The sequence below is a fragment of the Electrona antarctica genome (genome assembly GCF_951216825.1).
Source record: "Electrona antarctica genome assembly, chromosome: 16".
Classification (NCBI taxonomy): Eukaryota; Metazoa; Chordata; class Actinopteri; order Myctophiformes; family Myctophidae; genus Electrona; species Electrona antarctica.
Window position 1 is genome coordinate 30,764,135 of NC_136797.1, and position 16,435 is coordinate 30,780,569.

The following is a 16,435-nucleotide window of genomic DNA, read 5'->3' on the forward strand; positions in this document are numbered from 1 at the left end:
GCCTACCCCAATCCACCAATTGCTGCAACATGCAATTTCAGCCATACCCTTTTTCAGGAGGCAGGCGCAGCAAGCCATGAATGCCAGGGCAATTTATATATATATGTAATTTTCTGCTTTTATAGTGATTACCGCCTTGCTTCTTGTTATTTTTGCTATGCAGTGTGGGTTATTTCCAACCTCACCGCCTGTACGGTGATATTGTACACAATCTCATCACCAAGTTCCTCCTATACCAGAGTCACCCAGGTACAGATTGATAAGAAGGGTACATTACATACACGTACAGTATAATGCAGTCAGTATGTAGGTGTGTTCCAGGAAATGGGATTTGACACTATTGTTTTTCTGTTGCGAGTATGTGCATGCATAAGCATGTTTCCGCATTCATAAAAGTCCAATGAGCTCCAACTGGGTGCTCAACACACAAGTGGAGAAAGAGTTCCATTTTGTGCTTCCCTTGCGAAATGGAATCAGTGATTTAATTTGGGGTATTTGGGAATAATAGCTATATTAAGTCAGTGTGCCGTACAGTTATACCTGTTCATTACTACTTACGTAGATCAAATAATAATAATCTAAGCTTGGCAGTCCTGTTTCACGGCGCAGGGAGGCTGCTGGCTTGTGCCACGCTGACAACACTGAGGATAATCTACTCAGAACAGACGTAGGAATGCTCGAGCCATTTAAATGCTAAGTAAGGCACACCCAGAACTATATATTAAAAAGATCTGTCACATTTTAAGAGCTGAGGAAGGCTATATGGTGCAATGTGTTATTTCTCTGACAGAGCTTTTGGCTTGAACACACACCCTCACGGACCAGAAGAGATGGAAAGGGAATGACTAGCTACATTAGCTGCACTTTTACTATAGCGTCCATTCTGCACGATGTGCCCTCATGTGAACTGAGGCAACACTTCAAGTCTTAACACCATGTGCCCCTTTGATAACAAGGGATATGGACTCTTGCAATGAGGAGAAACAGGCAGATTTACATTTTTAGAGGTCTGTGGTGTTTTATCCTGGCTGCAACAGTAACCTCTGATGGTAATTTAATGCCCCCATTGAAGTAATGCACTTTACTGCACCAGTGGATTAAGTAATGATTATTTTGTGAATTTGCGACCACCACAATGGTCAATTAATCTTTAATGAAACTGTAGCTTATGAGGCGGAGTGTGACATCACAATGAGTGGGCGACTGCTTGCCAAGGCAGTTACAAGCCTCGGTTGCGGCCTCCACTCCCCATCTATCACACTGTAAAAATAGAACGCTCTCAGGAAAAGAATCGAAGCGAAACGACAAAGTCACAGATGCAGGGCCAACATTTTTAGCATTCATGGAAGTGTGTGAGGGCCTATATGCAGTGGACGTGCAGGAAATATCTCGGCCTCTGATGTATGCAATCAGATTAACCCATTTTGGGCGGGAACCCCTTTTGGTGTTAGCATTATGTTATGCTTTAGCTATTGAAAAATAGCAGACCTACAAGCTCATAGCGCGCCACTCGGTGGCGCACTACGAGCTTGTAGGTCTGCTATTTTTGAAAAATCGAAGAACGACTGACATAGAAACATAGCTTTTTCAGAAAACTGTCAGGATGTAGAAGACATTTTTAGAATCTGATCTCAGGTCAGAATGGGTTAACTGCCATTTTGAGGTGCTATTTATTTAGAGCAAGCCAGGCAGATGGGTTGCAGGGAATTATGTGCACTGGCAGAGCATGAAGTTGGAGGTTATCAAATGGCTGCGTAGGAACTGCAATATTCACCTTCCATTTCATCAGCGGCTCTTTAGGGATACTCAGTTTACTGTAACTCCCCAGTGTGCTAGGTTGCTGCATGCTCCAACATCGAATGTTTCTCCACTGGAAAAAATATCGCTGTTTCATTCACAGCCATATGGCCCAATCATTCTCCATTTGACCAAATTGAAACGCTCCAAGCCAGAAACGGAATTTGTCAGTGCATTTTTTAGCCTGAGGACTCCAGCTCTCTCTCACACACATCAGTGCTTTTTATCAATGCACCAACATTTTGTTGATAGTCTGGATGCGTTTTTTTACTTCATCTTGTTACAGAGTCGAGTGGAATGATATAAAATGTCAAATATTTGATTACGGCTTCAAATTGTCGCTGTCGGGCAGAAACCTTGTATCTCTATATATATTTTTTTTTTTATAAACATGGCTTATTTCATACTTTGTCATAATATTATGACAATGTCACCCAAAAGCAGCGAATATAGTCGATCTATAAGCTCACAATGAGTCTCAATGCAACATGTGAGCTTGATTCATATTTAACCAATTAACCCTAAAAATAACTGCATTGGGTCAATTGGAACACAGGCCCTTTTTGTCCATTTCCTGAATACCAATAGTTCTGGACATGCAAGGTTTCCACCGCGACAGCAATGAAATGTTTGAGTAAGGATACACCGCAGGTAATTGGGGTGAATAGGAGACATGAAGGAACAGGGATAAAAACTGTGATTGAAGATGGGAATGAGAGCAAAAAAGGATGAGTGGCATGAATGAGGGACCATGAGGATGAGTGAGGGAACGAGAACAGGACTGAGGGTGGTGAAGTGAGACAGACAGAGAGAGAGAGAGAGAGAGAGAGAGAGAGAGAGAGAGAGAGAGAGAGAGAATCAGGGAGCCATGCACGCACACAGAGAGGCAGAGACATGCAGATAGAGAAGGCAGGGAGAGAATGAAATCAAGAGAGAGAGAGAGAGAGAGAGAGAGAGAGAGAGAGACTGATAGTGCTGAGCAGTGTGTCAGTCACTGTATCCAATGGCTCCTCCTGCAGTCTCCTGGCACGAGCCCTGTAATATCAGTAAAGTGTGTGTGTGTGTGCGTGAGTGTGTGCGTGGGAGGGGGGGGGGGGGGGGTCTGCTGAGAGGCGGGGGGGGTGGCGAGGAGGCACTCGGTGTTATTGTGCACCGGGCCGCTGGCACCGGCACTGTCAGTGAGCGGCGTCGATCCGTGAACTCGCCATCTGGATTCTCCCACAAATCACATTAAAGTTTCAGGCCCAGGAATACATCAAGCTAAATGAATATTGGCTCCGGGGGCCGCAGACAGGCCTGATGGAGAAAAAGCCCCACACACGCAACCTAACTCTTTTGTGGTCAGATATGAGCCATCCATCCCTTCTACTCCCTCCCCCTTGCCTCAGTCCACTCTATCGCTGATGGGCAGTATAGTTCCGATGAGGTGGACAGGACAAGAGAAGACTGATATCTATAGGAAGGGGGATACAAGGCAAGGTTACACACTTAAGCAGTAGAAAAGTCAGCATAGCAACATAATTAAAGTGCAATGAAGCGGCGAAAAAAAAAACACAGTGATACATTCTCTGCGCTGTAGTAACAACCCACACCGTGGCAACACTGAGATTCAATACACGTACTGGTCATCGTGTTATTTAGTGAGTGAGCTGTCTGATCTTTCTGGCGGAATTATAGATAGGCTACCCAAAATGTTGGGTTATTCTCTTCATCTGGACGATGAACTGCTGCCATTTTTTGTTTTTTTAATCGCCCAACCAGTTTTCTGTTTTCATTTCCCCCATTTTAGGCACAAAAAATAAATATAGATACAATAAATAGTAGATGCACAAGCTCCCTATGTGATGCGTGTACTGTAGATTGATGACCGCTATTTGTCATTTGACAACATATAGAGTGGTATCAAGCAGGGGTTCTCAATTTATTTTTTATTTCTTTCCCTATTTGGTTCATTACCCCTGATTTTCTGGTGTTTCCCTATTTTGCTTACAAAGTATTTTGCTTACAAAGCTGCTGGAGAACCCCATAGTCAGCCTGTATGATTTAATAATATCCCACCCTTTAAAAGAGTAAAAGAGTTGCATTTATTGCCACCTGAGCAGATTAATTTATTTCAATATCCACTTTTGAGTAAATCATTTTAGCGTTCTATTCAATAGCATTTGTGCTAGTCAAGTTGATCAGCAGATTCACAAAATGTTTGAATTGCTTTATCATTAAACGTAATGGGAAAATATATTCTTCCATTTTCTATGCACTTTCTTTCACATACCCCATACATGTAGTGCCTACACCAACCCCTAGGGGTGCACTTATCACACTGTTGAGCATCACAGAAATACTGGACCCTATTCGCTGTGCTAAAATTAAGGATTACTTCCTTCATTTCAACAATATTATGATAATTTAACTGAAATGTCTGCCTATTTTCATATATTTGAGTGCCATTGCCAATGCATGTGAGGTACACAATAATACAATCATGTTTTCATTACTGTTCTGGATACACACACACACACACACACACACACACACACACACACACACACACACACACACACACACACACACACACACACACACACACACACACACACACAATGCTGTTTCAGAATAGAAGGCTAAATCTATTAAGTTCTTTTCCAATCCAATATAGCTTGTAGTGCCAGGGATTTATTTTTTCTGTCCAGGACTGTGGAGAAAAGGGCTTTGCACTTAGCTGTCAGGGCTTCAATTCTATGAGATCCTGTGGGTGAGATATGGATGGACTAGAAATCTGAAAAGTATTAAATACCTTGTCATTTGTAAGTGCAATGGTTGAACTGCAATCTAGATTGCAACACTAGTGTGGCTTTTACCTGTAGTGCGTGTTTAGTGATTGCCTAGTGATACAGAAGTAATTTTGCGGGACAGACAGGCAGGTAGGCGCGCGCACACACACACGCGCACACACACACACACACACACACACACACACACACACACACACACACACACACACACACACACACACACACACACACACACACACACACACACACACACACACACACTGCCACAAGGGAACACATGACCGTATAGTCTTCAATAAGCCAAGACACAGGAAGACAGCAGGCATCAATCACTGTTGCATTTTGTCACATTATGAGATGGTCCTCTGCAGGAAGACAGCTCAAAGTCAACCCCAGACAAACTTTTAAGCACACACCATTATAACACGCATGAAAGATCTGTCATAACAATCTAGCAAAGGGAATCAACCATACAACACCACTTTTCTCATCCCAGTAATTGTTTTTGTCCCCATGGGTTATATGCGTGAGGAAAAACCTTATTATATTCCCTTAACTGTTAGCATGCATCACGCCATTGTGAACATAAAAGTATGCTCAAGTACTGTCTTATTCAAAAAGAAACTATAATTCTGGGTCTGATTTATAGTTGATATAAAGTAGATAATTAAGATGAACTAACCCTGTTTTATAAGCTAGAACAAATCAAATCGTGAAACATGTTTGCCTATAGTGACATGCCCAATAAGATGCCAGGCTTTTAAAGGAGAGAATTTCGCACAATGCCATTGACAATGAAGGGAAAATGTACGTAATCTTGTCCCCACACGTCTCATATTTGGAATCGACAATGAAAGCGAAATTTGGTCAAATGTCAAATATGACGTAAATGTGTGGCAACAGGCATTCCGATTGGCCAGTATGAGATGATGATTCATGATGATGTACGATGATAAGAGCGCCCCTCACTTCACACGGGTGTGATTTTTGTTAATATAGGCCTACACATTATCAACAGAATTCAATAAAAAACGCCTAGTGCGGAATTCTCCTTTAATGTGGTAAAATGGGATTTTCAATCTTTATCACAATGTTCTGATGTAAGGGGGTGTGCAATCATTTCGCAGAGAAGAAGGGTATTGTTTTTAGCTTGCCACAGGTATATTATTGATCTCCTCACAACAGAACAATGGGATTTAGGTTGCCTTTAAAACCTTTAGAATACATTGTCATCTAGCACTTGTCAAGGTACTGAAACCTCCCATTTATATGTATTCCAGGTCTTCAGGTCATCTTCCCAGAATATCTGCAGGAGAAGTTTGTCCAGTCAGCTCTGAGCTATATCATGTGTAATGGTGAGGGTGAGTACGTATGCCGTAACAGCCAGTGCATCTGTCAGTGCGCCGAGGAGTACCCACAATGCAACTGTCCCATCACTGACATCCAGATCATGGAGAACACCCTGCTAGGGATGGCTGAGTCCTGGGCCACCTCTTACAAGGACTTTGAGAACTCTGGTAAGAAAGCCATTTTTACAGCAATAGTTTGCTGGGAATATCTGTCAACGCATAACTGTACTGTATAGTAGTTGACATTTTCATTAGTTAGACATCTTGTCTGTCTAAATTTTGATGCAGCAAAGACCCATATGTGGCCTACTTTCTACCTAGTTTTTATAAACCAATACAGCTAGAGTCAGTCAATTTATATAACAAAGCTTCCCAGTCTAATAACATTGTTACTCAGTGGGTTTCTTTCCACTACTTATTATCATAATATGAATAGCCTACAGTAGACCCAATAGAGCCCTTGACCAGGTAAACTAACACATTCATTCTCAAATTGTACAATGGCCCATTGTAGCCATTGTCAATGGGTACCTGTGCTGACATTGTAAGTGCAACAATCATATACAGTAACAGTGTACTAAGGCTGAATAATATAACAGTATCATTAGATAGATGCAAGATATTAATATCAGACCCTGCATTAAATGTAGAATTATTATGCTGAAAAAAACGTTCTACTGTACACTTTATGTTTCCTCTTCTTTTTTATCCTCGTTTTCCCTATTATACTTTTCTTTTAACTGAATGTAGGGAGACACTCTTAGCTGTAAATGTGATGTGACAAAGTTGGGGACTGTTACACTTAAAATAACAAATACAGTAAGTGTGGACCCATAGTCACATTGTATTGTATTGAGATATTTGGCCTAAATATCGAGGTAAATGTTGTCCATATCGTGCAGGCCTACAGTGTACCAAGCTTTAATTCACACCCTCAATTGTTTTTTTATGCGTGTGGGGGTGTCACTATTTAACAAGTCACCTTTGGTAGAACACACACTGCATAAAGCTTCGCATGTTAACTTCTCAGCAGCCAATCTGCAATAAAGTGGTCTATTGCATTATTCAAGGACCCATTTGGACACCTTCTGTTTTAGAAGAGACACAGCCAGAGCTATTAATCAAAACAGTGACTTCTTAATCCATGTTTGGCAGAGAACACTGTATTAGAGGTGAAAATGTGTGCAATCACTACACTGACTGTGTGAACCCAAAGCAATAGGCAGTTTTACATGCCTCTCGTGAAAAATGTGTGTACTAGGTTATGTTTTAATACTGTGCTTGTGTGAAATGTGTATAGCAATATTTCCTCTGATCTTAAGGCGTCTTCAAGTAACACTCCATACTATACTCCAGTTAATGACCCACATGTCTCCCAGACTCCCCAAATACGTGCGCACCCGCACGGGAAAAGAGAGCTCTCAAGTTCTACCCCACTGATTAAGTCATAATACAGAAGTAAAAAGGTAGAGATATTCCCTAAGGGGCGTGCCCAATATCCACCTGGCAAGGCACAATGCTTATATATTATTGATACGTTATAAAAGTGTGCAAATAAAACCTGGCAGAAACATATAAATATATTTATGGATCACAGAGGACAGACAGGGTGAGGATGAGTCACTGGAGGTGACACACTGAAAAATATCAAAACTTAAATTCCTAAAGAGGAGGACTACTCAATTGAAGGCATTGGGATATTACTTTGATATAATGGATTAGGTACTTAAGGCATTGTGTTTGATTAATAATACCATTAGTTCAACAGCAACAATAACTTTAATTAGAAAATTTGATGCACAGACGATTAAAAGTAATCATTTAAGTTGTTTTCAGGTATGATTTTAAAAAAGGGTGGCTTTTGTTAGCTTATGCTCCTCATGGGGGGGGTTACCCCAAGGGGATTTGTCATTAGGGGCACTAATAGCAAAGAATCAATCACCGTCAGTAGCGTTTGGAAAGGTTAGAGTGATCTGGCCCAAGGATCAACTCATTAACAGTTACCAGGTCTTAGCCACCATAATAGGCACTACCATGAAAGCCACAGACCGACCGCTACGCCCATGGTCTGTCCATATATGGGACCGACCATTTAAGGTCAAGGTTAGTCGCTTGTCTGCCATGCTTTTCAGCCACAAGGTCTTACCCTATTGGTCTGATGCAAATGTCTTAAAAAACAGGGTCGTATTATAATCAGGGATTAGACTATTTGACAATTCAATGTTCTTTTTAGTGATGGGAGATTAATTGCCAAACACATCGTTATCGGCCGATATTGGCCTTAATTAAACCAATTAATCGGTAATCAGTATCGGTAAAATAATATATCGGATTTAGCAGATTAGCGGATTTATTTGTATTAAATGTTGAAAAATAAATTAAAGAAAGCCTGAAAAAGCCTTCGGAAGATTCAATAGTTGAACATTTAAAAAAAAAAAAACTACTACATTCAAGCTGTTTATGTTGGGATATGAGCCAACATTTCAATAACGGTGCATCCCTAGTTTTGGAATAAAGCGGCATTGCTTTTTTCAAATTCAGCCTTTTTTCAGTCACAATAATTACATTTTTTTAATACAGAATGAGATCATATCGACAGCGGTTATATCGGTTATTGGCCATAATAGCAATTGATTATATCGGATATCTATATCGGCCAAATTGTCTCATCGGTACATCCCTAGTTCTTTTTCCACAAATGAGTCTTGAAAAATGGGGGTCATCTTATAATCAGTCGTCTTATATTCGGTACAATACGGTATTTTGAAGAGCCCAAAAACGGATTCCGCGAACCGGAAGTAAAAATCTTTCATTTCCGGGGTAGCCGCTAGTTATTTTCGCTTTTGTCAGAAGCGCTAATATAGTGCTGTGAGGTCACTGGGATTTTTTTATTGAGCTCCTAAAACATTGATGTTCTGTATGATCACCTCAATCTGAGCCTCAATTCCGAGAAAAACGCCGCTAAAGATCGTCGCTAAAGATTCAATGACGTCACAACACGGAAGCAAAGCATTGCCAGGCGACGGAGACGCCAAGAACCGGTAAAAATAATACTGGTGATTCTGGATGCATTATAACCTAATAACTCGTCCAATATCATCCTAGGCGAACTGTGACTTTTTCTAAAACTTGTCCAATGTCGTCTTTAACAGATAAAAAAGGGACACAGGTAGACAAGACAGACACTGATATCTCCAAATATGGGCACATAAGGGATATAGACAGAGTAAGTGTGAGGGTCGCGTAGTGCCCCAAACCTTATATTAGGCAGGGAGTATACTGTGTGTGTGTGTGTGTGTGTGTGTGTGTGTGTGTGTGTGTGTGTGTGTGTGTGTGTGTGTGTGTGTGTGTGTGTGTGTGTGTGTGTGTGTGTGTGTGTGTGTGTGTGTGTGTGTGTGTGTGTGTGTGTGTGTGTGGGTGCGTGTGCGTGTGTGTGTGTGTATATATGCAGGGAGTATCTTAGTTCAAACGAACACTGAAGTTTTATGTGTGGTGTGTATTCAGTTTCACAATCACAAGCTCTATTTAGCTTATATTCCTCAAGTTGGCAGGTTGATTCTTATTGTCTCAGTCAGACCCCATGTATTTCCAAGGAAAATATCACACAAGTTTATTTTGAGAGTGAATTGCCCCACAATATGAATACATTTTTAATTGTTATATTTTGTTGGTAATTGTTGTATAAAAGCAATAAAACACTTGAGGTCATGATTTATTGGCACGGCTGTGCATGGCGATGGTTATTGGCACAGCTGTGCCAATACAGTAACCCCGATATAGCACTCCCCCTCGTGTCTTGTTTCTTAATTAACATACTCTAAGATAGTTACTTTTGGCATTGTGTCTCAATTTGTCACAATTTCTTAGCTAAAAATGTCTCAATTTCCACAAAGTTCACAGCCATTGATAACATGTTAAATGGGCTGCTGTTTGAGTCGGGCATGAGAGAGCTGGGCTCTGGCAGGGTCAGGGGCAGGTCTATAGGAAGGACAGACATTGATGTTGACGGGAATTGGATTGGAGGGAACTAGAGTTCTTCAGTGTGTGTGTAGGAGGGAGATACTCAGACGAAGATAGCCAGTTTGTAGCGCCTTTTAGTGTATCCGTTTCATATGCTGATGGTCTCCGCTTCCTACTGAAGCTCTCTTGGTTGCAGAATAGATTGAAAGCTTGTTAGAGGCAGACTATGATTGGCTGCAGAGAACATTAAAGAGCTCACCTTGGGAGAGGATGGGCTTGAACCCTCTGCTGTGTCCTGCTTTACAACATCACAGGCGACAGTCTTCTCAGTAATACTGACAATTCAATTATGCTTATAGGATTTCACGACAGAATGTTTTATAAGGCCATATGTTCTATTAATAGGGCTAAATAACTATAGGCTTATTCGACAGAGGTTGATTTTTTTTGTTTCATTCCTAGGAATGTAATTTAATCTTGTAGAAAAGCAGTGTTCTCTATCGCATAAAATAGTACGGTTAAATTGCACAGACTGGGGTGCTTATAACTAATCATCCACACGAACAAAGCAATGAGGTAATTGCTATTGAAATCAGAAGAAATTGCAATTGTGAGCAATTTAATTAGTTGGCTAATTTGTTTACATAAACTATTCAATCATCAATTTGATTCATAATAGAAACCATTGAAACATTTTAAATTGCCTAAAGATTTAAGACTGTCTGAAAAAAGCTGTAAGTGCTTCTGCTTCTGACCTTCTCATGGTTATTTTTCACTGACCATGTATGCTAAGAGAATGTAATTAATTGTTTATAATTATTTATTTAGCTTGTTTGCCTTGACATTCTTTAAACAAAAGTAGATTGTATACAGTACAAAACTGTAAATTGAGTTTTCAATTGGGTTTTTTCTATCAGAACTGTAAAAAAACAACAATTACTGATTACTCAGGCGGACATACTGAAATGGGAGAAGCCACAACTTCACAATAACATGCAACAAATGTTCCATCCAATTTCTCCCCTTCTCTCTCTCTCTCACTCAATACCTCCCACACACTTTAACCCTGCAAACCAATCCACACATGTATTTCTCATCCATCTTCTCTTTCCCTGTCCACATTCAATTCTTTACTTTTCACTTTGCCCCTATCGTCACCCCCGTTTCTCTTTCACACCCCCGCCCTCTTCTCTCTCTCTCTACACCCTTCTGTCCTTACTTCGCATCACTCACTGTCACTGCATCCTCTCCCTGTCGCCCAGATGAGTTCAAGTCCTTCCTGAAGAGACTGCCCTCCACTCACTTCCTGCCGGTGAGCAGCGTGCATCTCCTGTGGGGCAGTGACTGGGACCTGCAGGCTCGCTACAGGCTCCTCCAGAGCTCCCTGGAGACGCAGCGGCTCAAGATCCAGCGCACTGCCCGCAAGCTCTTTGGCCTCAGCATCCGCTGTCACCACAATCCCAACCACCAGATGCCTAGGGAGAGGTGGGTAGAAATATGGCATCGACGGTCACATTTCCACTGGCGCCAAGCAGATCGGATGTGACTTTATTGAGCAACGTAAACAAAGGGTTGTTGATTTTCGGGGTCGATATTTTTGGTGTTGAAGTTTTTGGTATTAGCGCGTCTATAGTTAGTAAGCATGGATAGAGAAGCAGAGATACCACAGATGATTTAATCCTAGAAAGAGGTGCTGCAGAAGTTTTGTTTTCAGTGCTGCCTCTCGAAGCATGCACTGGAACAATGATACCCATTATATATTTCAACTTCAACGATGTTGTTTCCGTCCATCAAGTCTATTTAGTGCTGAGGCTTGCATATTCCCAAAGTATCCCAGCTCAATCTTGCCTTTACAGTGGGAGTTTAATGGCTATAGGTCATTGCACACATCTGTCACAATTTACAGCAGTTGCAGTCTGAGTGCTTGGCTACAGATGTGCAGTGGCACCAACCAGGGCCGGTTCAGGGTTGCCCCCACACATACATATTTAATTTATTTTAATTTAATTGTATTATATTATTTTGAGGGCTACACAGCGCCCCTAGCGACCTGGTGCCCTAAGCGAGGAACTGTTTCACCTGACTCGGGCCGGCCCTGGCACCAACACTACCTGAAATACATGAAATACCTACAGTAGGAATTTTCACATCCTTTCTAAGAGAATTGTGAAAACACTTCTGTAATAGTATGCTAAGTAGCCTATACTGCTAAATAGAATACCCCTCATCCACACCACACCCCAAATAATTCAAACTGTGTCAGGGATGTCAACATACAAATGGAAACAGAAAAATAATATGTAAAATATTCATTTAAGTGGTCTGAAAATGAGCCCCTGTCAACTGTCACTATAAGGTAAAAAAGAGCACACCCACACTCGTATGCGAGTTGGCAAAGGTTTGTTCTGAAGCGTTATCAAAGAGCTGCAGTGTGCACTCTGTGCTCACTGGAGCGTGCATCAAGAGCCCCTGACAGCACAGTGGAGAAAGGCAGGGTGTTTGTTTACTTGCTTGTGTGTGACTGCGCTTTGCATCAGATGGAGGGAGTCATTGCCATCACTATTAAAGCAAGCTGTGTGTGCGTGCGTGCGTGCGTGCGTGTGTGCGTGCGTGCGAGCGTGCGTGCGAGCTAGCACGTGTCCCTGTATGGCCTATAGGTGGCTTTCGTTTAGACTTAGGTTTAGTAAGGTATTTTTCTTGAACCTGCATCGTTCCGTTTTAGTTTAATTTCCTCATTTTACTTGCAATGCTCATAATGTTTGACTAAGAACGAACCAGGATCAGAAAATCCTTCTAATAAACCATGCAGCAAGCGCACACCTTTTAATATACCTTCTAGTTATTATAGGCTGTAGTATGTAATGCATACATACAGTAAATATATATATTTTATTATCTCCATTTGATGTGAATTTTAGATTACAAGAGCACACTGCTGCATTTCCACAGTTAATTTATCATGTCGTCTATTCTATGGATTTTCCTATTTAACATCTACACTCACTTAATGTCGTGATTTTTATACAGTACGCTGATCTTACTTTTGTATGTTAATGATCAAAACCTGCTGTGGATGTGTGCACATGGCATGTGAACAAGATTAATCAGCTGACCTTAACCCTGGTGTCCCTATTTTGGGCATGTCTAATAGGCAGACATTCAAAAATGTCAACATTTGGAAGTTTTGTTGAAAATAGCAGATCTACAAGCTCACAGCATTTGTGGAAATGTGGGGACTTAAGTGTTTAATGTGCTTCTCCCATCCCCTCCCACAATGAGTGACAAATGAGTTTGAATTACACCATATGTCTTAGCATTTTACTTATAATTGTTCATGCTAAATAATCACAACTTCACCAACTTCGCAATTAATAATTGCTGATGAAGCTGACAACGATGCCAACAAAACAGGTGCTATTTAAGGTATTTATAGACCTTAATATATTGGATCATTTGTCAAATTGTCAAGGTGGCAGCAGCGGAACAAAGCTGTAAATGTGGACTTTATTGTTAGAAATTTGCATGATTTCTAAATGCACTCCTCGGACTCACTCCTTAGAGGATATTCAGACCACTGTGATTTTTCTCCGCAATGATCAATACTTAATTTATGCTCTGTCACACAAGGTCACCGCACACAACACAAACCCATTCTGGGCGGGAACCCCTTTTGGTGTTTACCCCCTCAGGCCGGGAACCCATTTTGGGGTTCTGTACAGTATGTACAGTATTAAAAAATGTGAAATGTTTGATGCTGCTATATACATATTTGAAGTTTTTTTAAATGGGTTAAGAAGGAGCATAACTTTGGCTTAAAACAGGCTTAGAACTAGGCCTTAGACATTGTCATCCAACACTACTAACTCAACAGACTACCCATAGAAATATTAAAGTACAAAAAAAGTTAAAAAATAATAATAATAAAAAAATATATATATATCAGCAACGCTACAAATATTAGGGCTTACTAACATTGGTGTGTGTGTGTGTGTGTGTGTGTGTGTGTGTGTGTGTGTGTGTGTGTGTGTGTGTGTGTGTGTGTGTGTGTGTGTGTGTGTGTGTGTGTGTGTGTGTGTGTGTGTGTGTGTGTGTGTGTGGAAAGGCAGGCAGACAGACACGCACCCATGCGCGTGTGTGATTTGACATAACAATGAAATTACATAGCTTAGAGAATGCACAGGAACATGTACTGTATTTATAGATGAGGTCAAAGAACTAAATTCTGTTGAAATGAAGCCCATAACCAAATTGACAAGCATAAAAAAGAGTGCTTTTCCTGGAACCCATTCCAATATACAGTAATGCAATATAACACCAGTCTAATAGCTTATTGGCCTTGCCAGTCAGTAGGGCCATTGGCTCTTTGACGGCCTTGGTCCTCAAACACAACTAATGTGCAGTACACACACAAAATACCCATAGAGTAAAGAGGTAGTGTACACATACAGGGACAAGTGCACACACACAAGAATATACTGTACACTGTAGGCATGCAACTTGTACAGTACCAACTATAGATAGATACCTTTATTATCCCGCAGGGGTACATCTGTAAACTAGGTGCTCTGCAGGTTACACATGCATACCTAGAAAAGTTGCATATACAGGAAGCATTGAAAGGTACAATATTAGCATTCACTGTACATTGAACAGGTTTCCTTCAGTTGGCTCCTGGCAACATGGTTTTCAGTACATCATATGGAAGCAGTACAACTGTACAACCTTGGAGCTACAAGGACTTACATTGGTCCTTACCAGGTGAAGGAAGCTTACTTCCCTCATGAACGATATGATTTCTACGTCCAGTTTCCGATTTCAGCAACATGAGTGCTTCATCAATTATCTAAATGTAACGTTCAATCAAACTCGTCAAAAATAATTACATTAGCTCAATAAAGTTAGAAAGGGACCTAATAACCCTCTCCATTCCTAAATGAGAGCTGGCCCTAATTAGAATAATTTGTCATCACCGCCCCATGTCTGATAAACCCAGCCATGGAACCAGCTAATCTGGCACCAGAAAAACATGAAATCCAAGGTAAATTATTGGCATTTGCCAGCTGGTGGCTCACAATGTTTCACTTGCACGTCCATGTGGACAGTTAATGCAGAAACTGTGTGGGTAGTGCTTTGCTGAACTAGCATGAATAAACAGCACAGTATATACTGTAATAATATAATAGGTTACCTCATATATGGTGAACACACAACTCATCTCATATAATAATGATTAATAGTGACAGATATGAAGTAGCATCACTCCTAGCCAGACCATTTGCATCTAGGCTATGCATCAGCCTTAATTATTCATGCCTGGAATTGAGCATGTTTACAGATATGAATGTACCTTTCAGAATAATGTATTATTTAGCTGCATTTACAATCGATTTTGACAGGGTGGTGGGTTAAAGCACTCTCTTATATAAGCATATTAGAAGGTATCCTGACCGAGGTGTTTTTGTCATGTTGTCATTATATATTAGAATGTTCACAGACATTACTCTCTCACACAATGATATCCACTCACATTCCTACTGTATTTTTTTTGTCTACTCCATCTCCCTCCCTCGTGGCAAATAAAAATGGTAAATGTTGCATTTTTAAAGCACCTTTCTCCAGTGCTTCACAATGTGCAGTATATGCACCCACTCACACACACACACACACACACACACACACACACACACACACACACACACACACACACACACAGCAGAGGCAACCGTGCAATTAAGGCACCGACCAGCAGAAGTGGGGGGTTCAATGTCTTTTCAAGGACACCTCCGACATGCAGCCAGGTTGAGCCGGGCATTGAACCGGGAACCTTCTGATTCCAAGATGACCGCTCTGGCCTCCTGAGCCACAACAACATATTTCGTTCTACCATCTTGGTTGTTCTATATGTAGCTTCCTCTGTTTCTTGCCCTGCTCTATCACATGCTGTAGAGGGGGCTGTGATGTGTGTCACCAGTGTACCAGAACTGTCTGATGCCCCATTACAAACCCAGAGATTGTGCTCTGATTCGTGAAAACAAACAGCATTCATTCCCCCTCATTTCCATTTTATTCCCTGTGGCAAAACAACACGCCAAGCCACTTGCTTTGCAGAGAGACAAATAAGGCAAAAAATAAAACTAGCAGCGTGGTGCTCTGTAATGGCTTATCGAGGGAGGCAGTTATAGGATAGTACATATTTTACCCCAGAATTTCACATAGCATAGCCCACCAGTTATTACGAATAAATTCAAGAGAGTAAATTGTTACGACGGTAATAAATAGACAATCAAAATGGAACATATGTCATATCTATATTTGAGTTACATGCAATGTCATCTATTTGCAATTACACAATGTCTATTATTATTATTATTATTACCCATATTATTATTATTATTATTATTATTATAAACACCCTTCAGTACATGCAGCCACTAGATGTCACACTTAGAACACATCTGGTGCATATGTTTCGTTATTTCCCTGCTTCACATCTATAAGGCCACGTCGTTTGCATCATTGTAATGTGATGGGTGCCTC

The 16,435-nt window shown here is 40.9% G+C and overlaps 1 protein-coding gene across 3 annotated transcripts in view; it reads left to right on the plus strand.

Moving 5' to 3' along the window:
- Nucleotides 1–16,435, plus strand: part of brinp1 (bone morphogenetic protein/retinoic acid inducible neural-specific 1) — a 262,147-nt gene that overhangs the window by 241,230 nt on the left and 4,482 nt on the right. For all 3 annotated transcript variants that reach the window (XM_079524433.1, XM_079524432.1, XM_079524434.1), the window contains 2 exons: nucleotides 5,870–6,106; nucleotides 11,161–11,383. In XM_079524433.1, coding sequence (XP_079380559.1) covers nucleotides 5,870–6,106; nucleotides 11,161–11,383 — 460 coding nt within the window. The remainder of the gene's footprint in view (nucleotides 1–5,869; nucleotides 6,107–11,160; nucleotides 11,384–16,435) is intronic.